The sequence below is a fragment of the Lachancea thermotolerans genome (assembly GCF_000142805.1).
Source record: "Lachancea thermotolerans CBS 6340 chromosome E complete sequence".
Taxonomy (NCBI): Eukaryota; Fungi; Ascomycota; class Saccharomycetes; order Saccharomycetales; family Saccharomycetaceae; genus Lachancea; species Lachancea thermotolerans.
In genome coordinates this window covers 755,407-773,514 of record NC_013081.1, presented here as the reverse complement: position 1 = coordinate 773,514, position 18,108 = coordinate 755,407, and the positions used below count along the sequence as shown (strand labels likewise).

The 18,108-nt window shown below is 42.5% G+C and overlaps 8 protein-coding genes and 2 non-coding genes across 10 annotated transcripts, besides 1 other annotated feature; 6 read left to right on the top strand and 4 right to left on the bottom strand.

Annotated features, from left to right (window-relative positions):
• Position 1: 1 nt before the first annotated feature.
• Positions 2 to 2,566, bottom strand: EST2 (telomerase reverse transcriptase; the record flags this gene model as incomplete). The annotated part of the gene is made up of 1 exon (XM_002553798.1): positions 2 to 2,566. One exon carries the CDS (start codon positions 2,564 to 2,566, stop codon positions 2 to 4), a length of 2,565 nt encoding a protein of 854 aa, XP_002553844.1.
• Positions 2,567 to 2,678: 112 nt separating this feature from the next.
• On the top strand, positions 2,679 to 3,650 carry TAD3 (Tad3p; the record flags this gene model as incomplete). Its single annotated transcript, XM_002553797.1, has 1 exon — positions 2,679 to 3,650. One exon carries the CDS (start codon positions 2,679 to 2,681, stop codon positions 3,648 to 3,650), a length of 972 nt encoding a protein of 323 aa, XP_002553843.1.
• A 576-nt stretch (positions 3,651 to 4,226) lies between these two features.
• Positions 4,227 to 5,309, bottom strand: SFH1 (Sfh1p; the record flags this gene model as incomplete). The annotated part of the gene is made up of 1 exon (XM_002553796.1): positions 4,227 to 5,309. The coding sequence occupies one exon, from the start codon at positions 5,307 to 5,309 to the stop codon at positions 4,227 to 4,229; it is 1,083 nt and encodes a 360-aa protein (XP_002553842.1).
• Positions 5,310 to 5,892: 583 nt separating this feature from the next.
• On the top strand, positions 5,893 to 6,848 carry EFB1 (translation elongation factor 1 subunit beta; the record flags this gene model as incomplete). Its single annotated transcript, XM_002553795.1, has 2 exons — positions 5,893 to 5,972; positions 6,302 to 6,848. The coding sequence occupies 2 exons, from the start codon at positions 5,893 to 5,895 to the stop codon at positions 6,846 to 6,848; spliced, it is 627 nt and encodes a 208-aa protein (XP_002553841.1).
• SNR18 lies at positions 6,100 to 6,209 on the top strand. Its single transcript, XR_002432198.1, has one exon. It is a non-coding gene; the product is annotated as a snR18 (small nucleolar RNA).
• Positions 6,849 to 7,046: 198 nt separating the features above from the next.
• VPS8 (CORVET complex membrane-binding subunit VPS8) lies at positions 7,047 to 10,775 on the top strand (the record flags this gene model as incomplete). Its single annotated transcript, XM_002553794.1, has 1 exon — positions 7,047 to 10,775. One exon carries the CDS (start codon positions 7,047 to 7,049, stop codon positions 10,773 to 10,775), a length of 3,729 nt encoding a protein of 1,242 aa, XP_002553840.1.
• A 264-nt stretch (positions 10,776 to 11,039) lies between these two features.
• ERG26 (sterol-4-alpha-carboxylate 3-dehydrogenase (decarboxylating)) lies at positions 11,040 to 12,095 on the bottom strand (the record flags this gene model as incomplete). The annotated part of the gene is made up of 1 exon (XM_002553793.1): positions 11,040 to 12,095. The coding sequence occupies one exon, from the start codon at positions 12,093 to 12,095 to the stop codon at positions 11,040 to 11,042; it is 1,056 nt and encodes a 351-aa protein (XP_002553839.1).
• Positions 12,096 to 12,467: 372 nt separating this feature from the next.
• Positions 12,468 to 12,594: a sequence feature (Centromere Klth0E).
• A 219-nt stretch (positions 12,595 to 12,813) lies between these two features.
• On the bottom strand, positions 12,814 to 13,637 carry EFM5 (protein-lysine N-methyltransferase; the record flags this gene model as incomplete). The annotated part of the gene is made up of 2 exons (XM_002553792.1): positions 12,814 to 13,564; positions 13,621 to 13,637. The coding sequence occupies 2 exons, from the start codon at positions 13,635 to 13,637 to the stop codon at positions 12,814 to 12,816; spliced, it is 768 nt and encodes a 255-aa protein (XP_002553838.1).
• A 188-nt stretch (positions 13,638 to 13,825) lies between these two features.
• Positions 13,826 to 17,362, top strand: TFC3 (transcription factor TFIIIC subunit TFC3; the record flags this gene model as incomplete). Its single annotated transcript, XM_002553791.1, has 2 exons — positions 13,826 to 13,892; positions 13,953 to 17,362. 2 exons carry the CDS (start codon positions 13,826 to 13,828, stop codon positions 17,360 to 17,362), a joined length of 3,477 nt encoding a protein of 1,158 aa, XP_002553837.1.
• Positions 17,363 to 17,990: 628 nt separating this feature from the next.
• KLTH0E08250r lies at positions 17,991 to 18,100 on the top strand. The gene is made up of 2 exons: positions 17,991 to 18,026; positions 18,065 to 18,100. It is a non-coding gene; the product is annotated as a tRNA-Pro (tRNA).
• The last annotated feature ends 8 nt before the right edge of the window (positions 18,101 to 18,108 follow it).

Below are 18,108 nucleotides of genomic sequence, written 5' to 3'. Positions count from 1 at the left end.
CTTATTTCGAATTTATGGTTTTGGTGAGTTGCAATAGGGCCTGGATTGCGCGAGATGTATTTTGAACATTCATATTTTTGTCTTTCAGAAAATTTACGAAGACAGAAAAGACAGCTTTTCTTGCGTCGGAAGAAATCCCTTGATTTGGAAAGGCACGTTCACAAGAAACTTCTGCTATCTCTGCAAGCTTTCTAATGAAGCCTATAAATCCGTGAAGAGGGGCAGGGTTACCGACGTAGGAAAGGCAGAATGACTCTGCAACATTGATGCAAGCGAAAAAAACTTGTTTCAGTATTGTGTCTGAAGAATTCAAATTAGGGTCTATGAGGTCATTTGATAAAACTTTTTTAAAGTTACTGCTCAAATTGTGGTATAAAGTTCTTGTAGAACTTGAAAACGCGCACGTCGTACTCAAGGTTTCAGTATGTTTAAGGACTTCTAGACTCTGTAAATTCAAATCCATGGCACAGAACCGCACATACTCATTTCTTCTAGGTGAAGCGTGTGTCAATATCTTATCTTGGTTAGAATAGGCATTATATTCCTGAAAGCCTGCACAGACCGTACGCTCCACGCTTTCAATATAGCTTTTACTGATTGATATTACCAGAAAGTCATCAGCTAATCTAAGAACAAGGCTTTCAGAACGATTTCTCTTGGAAAATACCGTCTCGTTCTCCATCAAATCGCTGTAAAATAAGTCAACAATGGCGGCAGATAATGAAGTGCCCTGAAAGATACCCTTTTTTCGCGTGTAACATTCCCCCTCGTGTATTATTGCTGACTTTTCAATTTCGCTCTTGATTATAGTTAAAATCTCATGTTTAGTGAAATGTACAGTCTGAACTTTGTCAATAGCTACTCCGCCTTCACACGGAGTGGACTGTGCATTTATAGTTGAGAAGCGCTTCAATGTTCTTTTGACCGGATCGAAATAAGACTGGGAACGAATGAAAAATTCGGAGTGATTGGCTAGGCGCTTTTCGAGGACTTTGACAGCTTTACATGCGGGTATTGAATCATAACATGATTCTATGTCAAACTTGATAAAGTACAGTTTTGGCACGCAACCATATGTTTTTTTTAGTGTTTCCTTGAAAAGACAAATTGAGCTTGGAATATCTGAGGGAGAGGACAATTTTTTCGCCAGGGGACTTGTCTCACTTGCTAAGAACTGTAAGACACAAATAGCAGGTTTGATGGTCTTTCGAATAAATTCTTCGTGCTGGGCAATTTTCTCCGTCTTGCAGCCCCTTAGAGGGACGAAGATGACTCTAAACTGCTTTTTTTTTTTCTTAGGAACAAGCCGTAGACAGCCGTGGTTCATTTTCCATGCAGCTTCGTGGCAACAGCATTCACTCTTTTTTTTTAGGTTGTCCCTGACATATGCGCACAAGAAAGGATCTGCCATGGCCTTCCAAACGTCAAATCTGAAAAAGACAATCTCCCTTGTCGCAGAAACTTCGCAGCAGTGAAAAACAGAACTTATAACCGACGGGATAAATCGTCTAAAAACCCACTCAACTAGCTGTGTAATCAAATCTTGTAGCAGAAGAGCGGCTCTTGGATCCGTTTTTGAGCATTTGCCTAGCCAGACAACGTCTGAGGTTCTGAATCCTTCTGTGATTATCGAAAATGGCATTCGCCCGTGCAGCTTTAATTTGAGCAGAGGTCGGATTTTGGAAAGGATTTTGGACCTGTTGTACCGTGATCCAAAAAACATGAGCGGAAATGTTTTTTCGAATATAACCACAAGAAACCTTGAGACAAGCTTTATGTCCGTCTGGCACAGGTTATTATTAGGATCATCTTGCATATCAGTTCTGGGGCATATGTTGTTGAGAATATGGTGATATTTAATCTTTTGATGGTTTTTAATGATTTGACCTAAAAGTTGCCGAACTCCAGCAAGCTGCGAATGATGCGACAGTTCAAAGTCCTTCCAGTCAATTTGAAACATCTGGTCCCAAAGGGCTTCGGGTGAACACGGTATTGCTTTAGAAGGCGAGTAATTTCCCTTGTTTTTGTAAAGGTATAAAGTACTGTCAAGGTATTCAGGGGCCTTATTAGATGAACGGCATTGCGCTGATCCAAGCTTTTCTTGTTCCCTAGGAACTATACCCAAAATTTGAGTATAAGCGGTACCGCCAAACTCGAAGATAGAGTGGTTGATCATTAGCTCAACAAATCTCTTATTTCCCAAAACACCATAGACGGTTTTCCATATACCGCGTTTGAGCCTTGTAACATTTAGGTTTGTTGACTGACAGTGCAGGAGTGAAGCAACTTGAGAATGGTCAGCAGCCCTATACCCAAAAGTTATCACATTGTTGAAGACTTTCTTTCGAACAAGGAAAGCAACACACTGGTCTACAACGGATGACTGATCATTGGTTGGTATGGAGGGGACGTCCCAACACTTACAGTTCGCTGTCACAAAATAGTGTAAGGTCGCCTCTCTAAAGGACTCATCTGTCTTTTCCCAAATTTCGGAAATATGTTTTGATAATTGGGGGTCATTGCTTGATTCTGCACTCCGCCATATAAACTCGCACAAGGTTTTCATGAGTAGGTGGTAATAATGAACATTTAATTTTTATCACTATTAACTTGCCATTACATATTCGAAAACTTCTCAATTACCTTCCGCCATTTCATTTAATAAATAAAAAACGGCCATGGTTAAAAAGAAGCAGAACCCGCTGAGAATAAACTATCAGGAGGGCATAATCGAGGAGAAACTTTGGCAAATTAGAGACCGTGCTAACATAAATGAGCCGAAGTTGGTTAATGTTTGGACGGTCGATATAAAGATAGGGGAAAGCAGAAGCTTTGTCGATTTCATTAGACAGAGTGTTCAAAAGATGGAACCTGTCACGTTCCAGCACATTAAAAGAATAAAAAAATGTGATGAGAACAACGAGTGCCTGACCGTGATCGTCTGCTCGCATTTTATGATTAAGGAAAAAGATGATTTTATGCATTTCATGCAAGAGGCGCCTTTCAGCTTCCAGAATGTTAAGGGCTCATCTGTTGTACCTCAAAATGGCCCGCCAACCAAGTCATTGAGTATGGAATGGTCTAATTTATATTGGCCGCTCGTATGGAGAGGGAATCCTAATGATCAAATTCTTAACAGCTACGTTTTTGACATGAACTTTATTGAGGCCACACTTAAACAAATAAGTGAATTGTCTCTGGCAGAGCAGGCTAGTGGCAAACAAGCGGCTGTAGTATCGGCCTTTGTTAATCCTAAAAACAACGAGGTGATTTTTGTCTCCGACCATAGACATGTCTGCTCCCCCCTCGACCACAGCATTATGCGCGGCATACGGTCTGTCGCAGAGCTCGAGCACCAAAAAAAGCAAGATCACACTAACAAAGGCGAAAGTGAAACATACTTATGTCTGGACTTTGACGTGTACACAACGCATGAGCCGTGCTCAATGTGCTCCATGGCGCTGATTCATTCTCGTATAAAAAGGTGCATTTACTTGACACCAATGAACAAAACAGGTTGTTTAGAGAGTGAGAGTGGAGACGGGTACTGCATGCACAACAACCACTCTTTGAACTCCAAGTATGAAGCCTTCCGATGGATAGGAGATGAGTACCCAGCTGCTCAAATCGAGAGCAATGTGTGCTGCTAACCGCCAGCTTTTTCTGCTTCGTCTAGCAAAATTGTTAAGCGCCTTAATGCAGATTCTATGTTACCAGAGGACTGCAGCTCATTTGTTTTTGCATCTAACTGATCCAGCGCATGTACGTGGTGGCTGATTGTCGCGTCAAGTTCAGAGAGCTTTAGATCAAGAAGCCCGTCTGCCGCATACAAGGAAGACACAAGGCTTTCGATAGAAACTGAACTTTGCAGCTGTTTTGACTCGAGGCTTGCCTTAGACAGAATTCGTGCCCGCTGAAAAAAATCCCCGATGTTGGCCTCCAAACCATCAAGTTCTTCTTTATCAAGTGACTGAAGATGTGGATAGATTAATAATGCCGTCCTATCATCGAACACTATGCCGGCCCTTTGACATATGTTCTTGAACTCCAAGAAACTAAAAGCATTCGTTAGCAGTCCTCGACTGAGATATTCAGCCATCAACTGTTCGGACATTGTCACAAGGGTTAGAATTTGTGTATTTATTGTTACTCGATATATTTTTCTTTCGTAAAGTAGCACCCGTAGCCGCTCGCGTGATGAGATATATGTCTATTCCTAATCCGCCTCAAAGTCTTAACGTAGTTTCCAAATCATCTACCCTTCTTTTACGACTCCTACGCGATGATCTGTCCTCAACCTTAGCACTTTCTCTCTTGAGTCGCCTCAAATTTCTCTCCTTCTCTATTTCTCGCTTCTCAATTTCCCACTGAGAGAGGACCTCAACCTTCGGGCACCATGACACCCCTAGGGCATCAACATCTAACCTAATGCCTGAAAGGTAACCAAAAGCTGCGCCATTCGCGACTTGATCAGGGCTTATGTGTCCTTCAAGCCAGTCCTTTTTTACTCGCAAGAGAGACTCGTGCAGGGCATGTGCTATAGCAGGAGCGAATTCACGTGTCAGGCCCAGATCCTGGACTACGGAGTTCGCAAACTGCTCCGGTGTTAGATTCTGATCATTGAGGTCCCATTCGAAGTTGTCTTCATACATTTTAGAATCTAAGTTGCATGTCAGGTTGATAATGACGTGCAAGTCTGGGACAGTAACTGAAGCGAGTGTTGAGTACTCCTGGAGCTGCTCGCTAATAGAAGAACTTATTTGACTGTGGACGACGGATGTCACAGGAAAATCTAGGTCTTGACAGTAGATTGCCGCGAATTGTTCTGGGGTTAGCGAGTGGTCATTGAGATTCCATGTAAAAAAGTCTATTATCTTGTGACCATTATGCTCGACATTCAACCTAATTGGAATTATAATGGGCATTGGCTGAGCAACATCTTGCGGAGCAATGGAAACTTTATATGGGGTTGCAATTCGGCTCTGAAGAAACGTTTCTCTAATTCTTGGATATTTCAGGATATTCGTAGGGTCATCTTGTGAATCAAGGTCAGGAAGAGCATTCTCATTGGCGAGATCTTCTGCACTGACCATGGGCTTACCATTTTCCTCCTCCTTCCCGTTCAAGTCTTTCGCATCGTCCTCGACAAACTCCTCAAGCAGGTCCGTTTCGAACTCGGCGTAATTTACAACTTTTGCTCGCTTGTGACCTCTGGAGGGCTGTGCTGTAATAAAAAAAGGAACATTCTCGTTTCGAATACGATTATGAAAGTTTGTGAGAAAAGCCTGGGGCAGTAGCTGCTGGGACATGCTCAGCTAGAAGTAAGCTTAATCGTTCTGCTATTTGTATACATCTATTACAACTCTAAGCTCAAAAAAATAAACGTAGATTATGATTACGGTTCTGAACACTTCATGACATAAACAAAACTGAGTAGCTGGAAACTTGACGAATACGGCGCTTAACGGTGTTCTAGTAATCAATAACAAAATGCTCTGATAATCACATAAGTGGGCTGGCAGCGACAGATATCAACAGCCAGAAACCGAGCAACTTGCCCCCTTCTCCTATAAGACTTCAGATTCCACTAGCAACGGGCATTATATCGCCCATGAACTGGTGTAAACCGTCCTCCCCAGTGAGCCCTTCTTGTGTCTTGCATGAATTTTAGCTCGGCCCCCTAACAATGATTAGTTGGCCATTGCCTCAGCCCTAACTGTGATACTACGATTCTCGTTCGAATAGACATGGCGTGCGCCGTGCAGCTTGATGTATTTAATGAAAATTTTTCGAAGAATAGTAGCTAGTCTCCCTCTAAACTTAAAAAAAATTTTTAATGTCCTCTCCTCTTCATCTCAAAATGCTATAGATACATCGAAACCAGATCACAAAATGTCTTTCACCGACTTCTCCAAGATTGAAACTTTGAAGGAATTGAACACCTTCTTGGCTGACAAATCCTACATTGAGGGGTATGTTCAAGCTTGCATTTAGCTTTAGTGCAAAATGGCCGAGTTTGGTTACTTAGGGTGGATTGCGATCGCCGTATTTTTGAGGATGGCTGGGGTTTCTTGCGTAATGCACAATGCTGTTAGGGTTCTCCGAGAATGATGATCATAATCTTTGGTCCGTGTTTATGACGGGAAGTAAGACCCCCGATATGAGTGACAAAGAAGAAGTATTTCATTATACAACACTGACACTTGGAGTCTGACAGCATGCATGCAATTGCACCGCCCGAGATCGCGCGCAATTCACAAGCCGTAAAGCTTTCATTGCTCCCAATACTAACAAAACACAGTACCTCTGCCTCTCAAGCTGACGTCTCTGTCTACAAGGCTTTCCAACAGGCTTACCCAGACTTCGCCAGATGGTTCAACCACATCGCTGTTAAGTCTGGTCAGTTCGATTCCTTGCCAGCTGCCAAGGCCCCAGCTGCCCCAGCTGAAGCCGAGGATGATGACGACGATGTTGACTTGTTCGGCTCCTCCGACGAAGAGGTCGACGAGGAGGCTGAGAAGTTGAAGGCCAAGAGATTGGCTGAATACAACGCCAAGAAGGCCGCCAAGCCAAAGCCTGCCGCCAAATCCATCGTTACCTTGGACGTTAAGCCATGGGACGACGAAACCGACTTGGAGGAGATGCTCGCCGGCGTCAAGTCCATTGAGATGGACGGTTTGGTCTGGGGTGCTCACCAGTGGATTCCACTTGGTTTCGGTATCAAGAAGCTGCAAATCAACCTGGTTGTTGAAGACGCTAAGGTCTCTTTGGAAGACTTGCAGGTGGCTATTGAGGAGGACGAAGACCACGTCCAGTCCACCGACATTGCTGCTATGTCAAAATTGTGAGCGAGGACCTCATTTGTTTAGTGTGTGTTATTCTTTGTCCTTTAATACCTATCATTTGATGTGTAGTAAGTTAGCCTCTCAAGTTTTCTATCACGCCGAGTAATTTACCTCTAATATGTCTTCCTTTTTAAAAACTGAACTATATCATTGACTAAGTTGATCAACCCAACTTAAACAACTTAGCTAAAGGGGGCTTTCATGGATGTTAAGCCGAGAAAAGACTGTAGTTTTTTAGAAACTAGAGCACAGGGCTTAGTCAATCGGGATGGCCTGAGTTATGAGCCAAACGAAAATGATTTGTTGAACGCGTTCAACCTTTTTGAAGATTTTAACAAGTACAACATTACTCCTGTTCTTTGGTCGCCACTAGAGAAAATATATCCTCTTTTGACCCCTTTTGGATGCCCAACAGTCGTGTATCCCGCACTGTCATATGTCGCAATTGGCACCTCTCGGGGGAATGTGGCTATTTTCAGTCACAAACAGTTCTTGCAGGTAGTGCTGGCTCCAGGTGATGATTGCCCTGTATCCAAGATCACTCGGATTTGTGCGTCTGTTGATGGCACACATATCGCAGCAGGCTTGCAATCGGGCGATGTAGTGATTTGGAATTTGAACGGCAAAAGCCGGAGCGATGGCACAAACAGGAGCCCTCGCGAACTCCATCCAATCCTGCACATTCCTGACCACAGACCACACGAAGTTACTGGCCTTGGTTTCATGTCTGAACGACATACTGCAATTATTGTCAGCGATAACAGCGGGTCTATATCGTGCCATAGCGCGTTCAGGAACCATATATGGCAACTTGCATATAACACAACCGATATACTAACGCTGCGATTGAAACCAAATGAAGCATTTGCAACTGCTACGTATCCGGGCTCTTTTGAACTCGCCTTCTCGGATATTCAGCCAATGGCGTTACTTTCACACACTCATATCTCACTCATATCTCAGACGAACTCAGAAGTTTGCTTTCATGAAGAAACCCCAATAGGCTCCTATCGTCATGCTCAGACTACCTGGAGCGCATGTGGCACAAAGCTTTGCTATATAAAGGGCAAAACTTTGGGATTGATGCGTTTCAAGCGCTGCCTCCCCAGTTCCAAGCTAGAAACTGATTTACATGCAGAATGGCATGGTCAGGAAATGTTGAAAAATGTGGAATGGCTCACGGAAGATTCAATTGCGGTCCTTACTGAGTCAAAGAAGTTTATAATGTTCAGTTCACGACAAGATTTATCTGTTTTTGAGACCGTCGATTTCCAGCCTATCAATGTGCTCAATCCTTCCGAAACAGGCTTTGCATGCTTTGAGAAGCAAGTTTTCGTGTTATCGAGCTACTGTCCACAGATTGGCTCATTCCTATCGTGGTCCGACATCGTGCTTAGATTTGTTCAGAAGCAAGCGTTCTTGAGCGCACTCAAAAGTGTTGCTTACTTCCTTGTCACTGAAAATTTACCAACTGATGTTTTAGGATTACAGAAGAGCTTAGCGCTACGGCGAAAACAATTGGCTCAACCTCTTCGGAACCTATCCATCGCAAGCGTTCGCCATTTTCTAGTTCACAATGATCAAGACGTTAAACCCGGTGCGTTTATAGACCTCATTATGACAATCTTGGCAACATTCGCGTTAGTGTTTGAGGATGAAAAAGAGTCTAGTGTTTTCATCGAGCAAGTTTTGGAACTTGTTGCTAAACCTTTTCAGCCAAGATTCTTGGAAGTGATCCTAAAGCTTGTGCTCCGAGAGGAAATCCGCATTTTAACGCCCTCTGTGTCAAGAGAGCTGCTAAAATATTCTTCAAAACAAAAGTCTGCAAATACCGTTGCAGATCTGGTCCTTAAACTAGATACAAGCTCACTTGACATTAATTTGGCAGTCAAAGTTTGCCAGAAGCTCGGACTTGCCAGCGAGATAATATATCTGTGGATCTCTTCATCACGCGACTGCATCTCGCCGTTGGTTGATCTTCTGCTCAAGCTATCGAATCAAACGGACAAATGTCAATTGATACCAAGCGATACAGTTGTCCCTGACCAGCTTCTCTTCAACTACGTTTCCTTCATTATGACTGGCAGAGAGTTCCCTATTGGTGTACAAATCTTTCCGCCTTCACTCGCTTTCGACCTGAAGCTTCAAATGTGCTTCTTACTCTTTAATGGTGCTATTGTGGACTGGCCGCCAAACTCAGGAACAAAACTTTACACAATGGAGAAGCATGTCAACGAACCTGTGTTCCCTTACATGGACCTGCTGCTTAAGAAGAACTGCTGCAGATGCCTTGCTATGCTCCATGAAATACTTGAGGACTCTTTTTTTGATGATGATAGCATCCCACACATATTCCCACAAAATGAAAACGAATTTAGACTTCGCGTTAGCAGACAGTTTGTGATTGATTTGCTGCTTGACAAAATCAAGGAGAGTTCGCTACTGGATGAGAGGGTTTCTATTGCTATTTTTATTACGCGAAACTTACCAAAGTATCCACAATTTATCAGGTTATCAAATCATGTTCTCTTAGATCTTGTTCTGATTTTATGCTCCGAGTATTCTTCTTCTCTGTTTGAAGATGCTCAAAGAAGTCTCGAGTCATTGTTTGCGATTTATGACTCGATTGAGGTTAGGAAATTTATTCCATCCTTGAAAAAGAAGAGATTCCACCGGCCTCTCTTTCTCATCTACAAGCATCAAGGCGCGTTTGCTCATATGTTGGAACTTTGTGCTAACTCGGACCAAGCCGACGTATGTGCCAACTCTTTGCTGGACATCCTGAAGTTCGGCCTCGAAAATTCCCTTCATGACAAAGCTAAGAAACAGTCACTCTATGGGGCTATCAAGGCGAATTTCAAAACTATCATTGAGCAGGACGTGTCGACTGTTATCGAGGTTTTCGATGAATATGATACTGACCTTCATAACAACATTCTTGATGTCCATGATCAGCAAATCCAGTACTCGTACCTACGTAAGTACTTCCAGTTCGCTTCCGCCCTCCAATCCCTTAACTTTGAATTATTTTGCCAGTATGTGGTATTATTATGCGATCTCAATTACAGCGATGAGCTATGTCGAGTATTAACGGAAGCTTCTTTAAGCTCGGTGCAGTGTCAAAAGGCGTATGAAATTTTACAAGAGCATGCGAACATGCAGGGCTCTGTTGTGATCCAGCGCAGAATGAATGACTTCGAGGGGGTCATCGAAAGTATAGTGCGTTTCTTAGGTCGCAAGAGCATTAACAAGGCCTGTGGGAGAATTGATGATCAATTCAGTGCTTATGGGGATTTTGCGATTGAAACGTGTCTCATGGCAGGAAGGGAAGAATCAAAAGTCTGCTGGACAAAGTTTCTAATTTTTCTTTTAACACATTATGGTTCTCTCAACCGAGGTCAAAGTGAGGCCTACGCCCTCATGATCCAGCGGGTTTTGGAAAGCCTGTCTAAATTGACAGCATTTGATACAGATAGAGATACTAAACGCCTCATTGGCAGCGTCTTGACGGAAACACTAGAAAGCCAAGAGGTTATTTTATCCAAAGTTCAAGAGCTTGCACCGTTGTTTGAGAGTGTGCTGAATTCCTTTGAGGTTGAAGAGCACATATTGCATAAAATTCTCCAAATCCTGAACAGGTCTTCCTCCTCAGTCATCAACCAGTATGACGAAATTTTACAGAACGGCTGGTCCATTAAGTACAATGACTGCGAAATTTGCGGCAAGAAAATCTGGGGTGTCGGGATCTCAAGCACTGTATTCACTGAATGGGAAGTGGGGGCTGTCCACGCAGACAAGTCGATGTCTAATCCCGAAAAGCAAGGAAGTCAAGCATTTGTTGTGTTTAGCTGCCACCACGGATTTCATACAAGATGCTTGGAGAACTTAGGCCAACACTTTGGTGCCTACAAATGCCTCCTGTGTCCCTAATGTGACTTGCTGCTGATTGCTTGCCCGTAAGTTTGTACGCCCTAAGCTATCTGGTCGTGGTGCACAATAAATGTAGTCACTATTACGAACCGAGAATGTTTTTTTGCGACATATTACGGCTTGTTTTCTCGAGTGTTAATTTGGGGGATCTACCAATTACAATTTCTTCGGGCTAGCCCCATGTAATTGTATATACGATAAAAACGTTTCTTATGTATAGGTCGTCATATGAAGGTAAAAAGCCTTCTAATACGTTGGCAAAAATCAAGAGGACTCATCCATCCACTGGAGAGTTTTTGCGATTCCCTCTTCGATATCAACCAAGGGCTTGTATCCCAGCAACCTTTTCGCTTTCGAAATGTTGTGGTATCGATAAGCGCAAACAATCTTTACTCTGAATGGAGTTAAACCTGGCTCCTTACCTGTCAATTTTGAGAAAAACTGAGAAAGATAACCAGCAAAAATTGCAAGCGGTCTATTCAAAACAATGTTATACTTATCAATGTGCCCGTCTGCTTTCCAGACGGTTCTCGCGAGCGCCCAGAAGTAAGCAGGAGAATCGTTAGTGATAAAAAACGTCTCTCCGGAAACAACAGAAGAAGATGAGGGATCTAAAAGTTTGTTAGCAGCAAGAACGTGAGCGTCAGCCACATTTCCCACATAAGTCCAGTCAAAGAGATTATTGTTATCACCAATTTGAAACTTTGATTGGCCCAGCTTCGCAACACTCCTCAGTCCAGGAACGAGTTGACGGTCGCCAGGCCCAAAAATCCCTGCGGGTCTGAGTGCTATAGTAAGGAAGTCTTGTGATCTGTTATTTGCTTTCAGAACCATGTCTTCTGCAATAGCCTTAGTCTCGTTGTAACCATCCATAGGGACTTCCGGAATAGGCCAAGTTTCATCTCCATTATGTATATCTTGCCCATTAAAGATAACGCCAGCAGACGAAGTGTAGACAAATGCTCGAACACCGAGCTTCTGGGAAACAGATAACAGGTTTCTTGTGCCCTGAACATTTACCTTCTCGTAAATTTCCTGACTACAACCGTGCATTGGGGAAGCAGAATGGACCAAAACATTAGCTCCGCTACTTTGCAAAGCAAGAGTAACATCCGCCTCAGATGTTAAGTCCCCGATATGAGTTGTGATGTCCGCTGCTTTGAATGTAAATTGTTTGGACAATTTCTCGGGCAAAGGTCTCACATCAAATACATGAATCTTCGGACGTGGAGACACATTGTAAAACTTCTCAATAAGGTGGAGGCCTAAAAAGCCTGCTCCGCCTACTAACAACACAGATAGTTGACCCTCCGATGCCATTGTCTGAATTAGCGAAGAAGTGTATATCAAGAAGATAGGATGTTGATGTGTGCCCACATTTTTCGAGAAATACGAAAATATATTATACGAGAAAAAACCATCAATCTACAGGTTAAACGCCTGAAGAAATCATCTCGCTTAACAAAATTGAGGCTTTCTATGGAGTAGCGTACTGTGATTGAAGTGCAGTGGTCTCTATTCTCCAAGGCTGCAACGTAATTCTCTTGACATAAACGCTCTCATATCATGTTTTATAAAATACGTATTATGTGCCTAATATGCGCATTGCCCAGAGTTTATAATGTATACAGGAGGAGTAAAATAAAGTGTAAGAATTCTTTTGAAAAGGAATCAAAAATTAGCATTATATGTATCACCTGATGTAAAAAGCCAGTTTTTATGTTTTTATAAGCTAAAAATTAACATGGATTTTTTTAATGTGCAATGGCATCTTTAGCTATATAGAATTTGCATATTCTGCGGTTTCCGAACATTTATTTTAAAGTATAGCTTAAGATTTTCCAATTTCTTAAAACACAGCTGCGGGAAGTTCTCAATATGTGTTCTTGAGATAATAATTACGTTGCTTCGCTGTGTCGTTCAGCCAGTGTTCAGCATTGGTTATAGAGGTTCTCGATTTATTACGTATTATAGGAGAACTATTCTAAAGTCGCGTTTGAAAGGATTCAGCCTGAGCTATGCAATATTTGGTCAGGAACTACTTGAATTTCCATCCACGCCATTCGAAATTAGCATAGCACTCAAATTCATTGCTCAACCCATTAGCATGAGACGGGGTAAAAGTTGTCTTTCGAGTACCCGGGTACGTCTCTGAAACAACTTCGGCCATACGCTCTCCTGTGCTAATCATGATGCGGCGCTCTTGCTCCCCGCAATCGTTTGCTTTAGCTAACAGCTTGTTCGCAGTAACGCCAACTTGATGGAAGGTTAGTACTGAGGTTAAATGCAAAACTTGCAGTTGTAACTTACATTTTGTTTGACAAGGTTTATTCAAGAAGGGAGGGTCGATCAGTATCCTATGCACTTTGCCATCTAGTGAGGCTGGAAACTCTAGAGGGTTAGTGTAATCATAGAAGCAAAAATGTTCCGAGCCAGCTAAGACCTCAAATCTCTTGTCATATTCGAAGAGATATATGTGCTTGGTTGGAACGCAAGAAGGTGACATTTTGGATATGGCAACGTAAACTGATGGCGCACTCAAAATAGCAATTACTGTATTTTCATTCGCACCCTCGAGTAAAGCTTGGGCTAGATTATTAGCAGTTTCTTCATCATACCAAAACTGCGATAGCTGCCAGTCCTCTTTAAATACCCTCATTCCTTCTTGCGCCTTGACTTCTTCGAACTTCTTCTCAGCATCCGCGTAAAGAGATTTAAGCTTCTTTTCTCTCTCCTCCTCTTCTTGTTGAAATTCCAGAAGCGCTTTCAGCGCCTCAGGTGAAAGGGACCTTTACCTGCGTTAGCAAACACTGTTAGGAACTTACTAGAAGCATGCTAAACATACAACTCTACGTCTTCCATATTTGACGGACTACTTGATATAAGATTCATTGAGTTGAGCAAACCGATAGCTGCTTCGAGAGTCAGTTAAGCAAAAAAAAAATTGGTAATCATATTTTACGATACCCCATCATGCATAAGGTTTAGCCCAAATAAAAAAATGGGATTCTAAACTAACTTGCAGCGCGATATTCCACTGATTTCAAAATATGGCCTTACTCGCGCCTGATGAGCTAGTTCAGCGGTTATGCGAAGAGATCGCCTATAATGGGGGGAGTATGGCAACTTTGTGCCCAAAAATGAGAAGCCAATGAGCATATTCTAACTTATTTGCAGAGATAACCCTTGGAGGGTTCTGGGATTTAGTTACAGAGTTGACCAATAAGCCTGATGAAAGAATGAAGTTATTTATTTTGCGCTGTTTCGACTCGCATCCAGAAACTGCGATAACAAAGGAGGGGGAGGTTTTAGAGGTCTCGAATTACAACGATTTTTATGAAGATGTCCAAGGGGTGAAGTGCACCATCTCGGAGGACAGACTTTACATGTTCCTGACAGGTTACCGCAAGAAGGAGTGCTTGGTGGGTGGGTTAGCATTCGACCTCCTAGTTGAAATTGCCAAGACTAAAGAAAAGGGCATTAATACAATGGATCTTGCTCAAGTAACCTCTCAAGATCCTAGGAGCATAACTGGTCGCATAAAAAAGCTAGGAAACCTAGTCAGCGGGGTTCAGACAATTTACAAAGGCCATGTCGTCAAAAATTTGAAGTTTTTTCGGTTTGTTGATGGCAAAGAGCCTTCAAAAAGTTATACAAGCATGCGTGATAGTCTACCCAAAATTGTAGACGTTGTCAAAAACTCAAAAAACGGAGTACGGCAGCTTATTGATCTGAAACGAGAACTGAAGTTTGATAAAGACAAGCGTCTTTCAAAGTCTTTTATCGCTGCTATTTCTTCTCTAGATGAAATGGGCTACCTCAAGAAGGTATTGGTGGTATCGCCTTCAAGCCCCACGGTTAAGATACGTTGCGTCAAATTCCTCAGGGATTATGTCCCAGAGGATAGATCTGCCAATGATTTTGAGGATGAGACGGATGGAGGTGAGGACACAGATGGGAAACCGACAGCAGAAAGCGTCATGGGTGAGGAGGACGACGAAAATGAGATATATGGTAACGAGAACGCAACACAAGCGTTGCAAGAGAGAAACTTAGTTGTTGAGGACGAAATGAAACCCGAAAGAAGAACCTTTCTCTTAAATCGTTTCTTTCCATTTCAAAATCAGACATTCGCACTTGTTGACAACCACGGTAAGACTGGTCTTTCTTCTATGCAGGCTGTGAATTTGATTAGCGGCAGCGATTATAAGCGCTCCTTTACTAAATGTAGCGAGTATTACATTGAAACGGTTGGGAAAGATGACGATGTTGGCAACGGATTTGGACTTGTTAGAGCTTATGATTTTGAAGGTAAAAAGAAGTTTTACAGACTTTTCACTAAATCACATTTTCAAAACATGGTGTCCGCGCAAAGGCCAGAATCCGAGGGCGTTTTCAGACCGCTCAAGGGCCAGCACGCGACATTACAAGAATTAAGTCTCAAAAACTTCTCGCCTTTGAGTAATACCATCAGGTTTATTCACACAGAAGGTTCTGACCGTTTTTTTTGGAACGGGGATCTCAAGGTTCCTGCGAACCAAAACGCAGCACCTCGAGGGAGAAAAAGAAAGCAGTTGAAAACCGAGGTAAATGACAATGGAACAGTCAAAAAAGTTAAGCAAGAAATACAAGGGGCACTGGAGGGACCGCTTGATGAAGGTTCAAGGCCAGGCGCAACGAGCAGCTTGGAAAAAGCAGGTGTCACAGTTAGCGAGGGCGGTGAGGCTGAGAAGCAAAAAGCCATTCTTAATATTGGCGGCTTCTCAGCGGGCTCCTTGAAGTCACTGCAGCGCCAACGTGCCATTTTAGAAGCTGTCAAACGAAACGGCGGTGTCACCTTTTTCCGAGATCAGTTTTTCGACGATGTGACTAAGCTTATGGAATCTAAAACAACTTTAGATAAAAAAACGATTAGGGGGGATGTTGAGCTATTGAGGGCCACTCAAAAACTCGTATTAAAGGTTGATCAATCAAGTGGTCGGCGCCTAATGTGTTTGCCTAATGTTTCTTCCGAAGAAATTTCCAAATTTTTGGTGAACGAGAAAGACAGCAAAAAGTCGTATTTCAGAGATGTCATACAAAATACAGACATATACTTTTTTGACCAGACGCAACGAGATAGATTTCATCGCGGTAAGAAGTCTGCTGAAAGAATTAAAAATTTCGAACATAGATCAAATAGTGGAAGGCGCACAAAAGCTTCACGGCCGTCGAAGAAACCCGTAAAAAAACTGAATGCTGGCCTTGACGATTCCTCCACAAATCGCCAATCTTTAGTGGAGAACAACATGGCTCAGTATAAGTCTGGTGATAGTGTTCATTCCCCGCGCTACAACGTGGGCACAAAAGCGGGAGTCCGCGCTCTTATTATGTCCGCCGTTATAACAAAAAGTTTGAGAGGACAAATCATGTGGGATCTCATAACGAAGCTATTTCCCAACAATTCAATTAGTAATCTTAAGAAGCAGTGGACGGCTCGGAGAATAAGAATGGGCCATGGAGGTTGGAAGGGACTCTTAGAGAAGTGGCGTAAAGTCATTGTTGATGCAATGAAGGATGAGAGAGTAACTATGGAAGATGTCGAGCAGCTTGAACTCCCTAAGTTAGTTGAGTTATGGGAGAACTCTGACCAAGAGCGTTCAAAGCAATCGATTACACTTTTCAAGAGCCATGAGGAAAACTTAAGAAATTTGACTATAGTTAAAGAGCCAAGCAGCAGTGCCTGCGCAAATAACCCTGATCAATCCTCTATGGTTCAGCGTGAGACAGGTCTACTAAGAAAGTGCTACACCTATGTAGCGCGGGACAAGGAGCTTTCCTTCCCGGTTGACGATGAATTGAGAGCTATTATTAGATCGATACTGATTGATAAAAGTGCTAGAGATTTAGAAGGCATTAAGCTTTTGGAGCGCTTTTCTCGAGATGAGGTGGACAAAACTATACTTGAAATGGCCAAGGAGAAGCAAGTATTGTTTATCGGGCAATCAAAATTGCAGCTATCAGATTCTGTTCTAGATTTTTTGAACAAGAAAGGTGACGACGCTTTCTTGAAGTCCGCAGTCAATTACAGAGCGCAGCTATTCATATTTTTAAACGATCAAAAGGGCGTACTACTCAACGAAGAGATAAAGAATCACGCTGCATTAGTCTTGATTGATTTAATGAACTCGAATAAAATTGGTATCGCTGAGGTTCCACTTCTGCCTCAGGAAATACAAATGCATTATTCAACTCGCAAATATGAAGTTGGTGCTTTAACGCCTCCATTATTGATTACTAAAACAACAGTTGAGTTGCCTTTCAAAGGACACGGTCCAATCCCGGTTGGAGAGCCACACTCGCGTATCTGGGTAGACTCTGAGGGTTGCATTCGTAAGGAAATTTGGAGGAAAGTGGTGGCGTTGGTTTTACAGGAGATCTGCTTCAATCCTGGGATAACGCTTCGTAGATTGGCAGGAAAGAACTCACAGCTATTATCAATGTCGGAAATTTCAGAAGTTATTACATGGTGCATGAAAGAGAAGCTCGTTTCAAAGTTAGCATTCGAGGGCCTAAACATTGAGGGCTCTTGGTATTCTGCGTTTTGATAGTATTTCGAGGTAACACATTTATCATTTTTATGGGTCAAGGGGTTTAAGGCACGACAGTATTCGGCAATGCGCGTTGTGCACTAAACTTCAGAATCTCGCGCTGTCTCACAATGGTTACTTTGATCTCTTCGAATTTCGTCATCGCCTGAGTCAATTAAGCTACTGTGAAAATAATTTTGAAAACTCGCGTAGATGCCACTGGTCTGTAGAGAAGTACAGTATAAACACGTCTTCACTTAGAACTGATTAATGTCGTGACGCCTGGAAGCTAAATGGAGAATATTTCTTTTTGAAATGTCACAGTGAGACTGTAAGTTAATATTGGTTTATGTTTATAGCAGAAAGGACAGCTTTTCGTTAAATAACATACATGTTTGCAGGTTCTAATCTCAAACAAGTACCACCATTACTTGATAGCAAAAAATTCGCGCCTCAGTTATTTGTTCCAAATGCCAGTGTTTCGAATAGGAGAGTAGAGGAGCACAGACTCTTGTTAGTGATACCTACGAAGATTCATTGATGTACGTGCTGTCACGCTACCACTGACCATAGCCTTTTTGATATCAGATGACTATACAGATATTATATAACAGATAAAAATGTTTATCTTTTCAACAAATAAGTAGGGCGTGTGGTCTAGTGGTATGATTCTCGCTTTGGGCGAAATTTGAGTTACACTCGAGTTACAAATCACAAGCATGCGAGAGGCCCTGGGTTCAATTCCCAGCTCGCCCCTTCTTTTT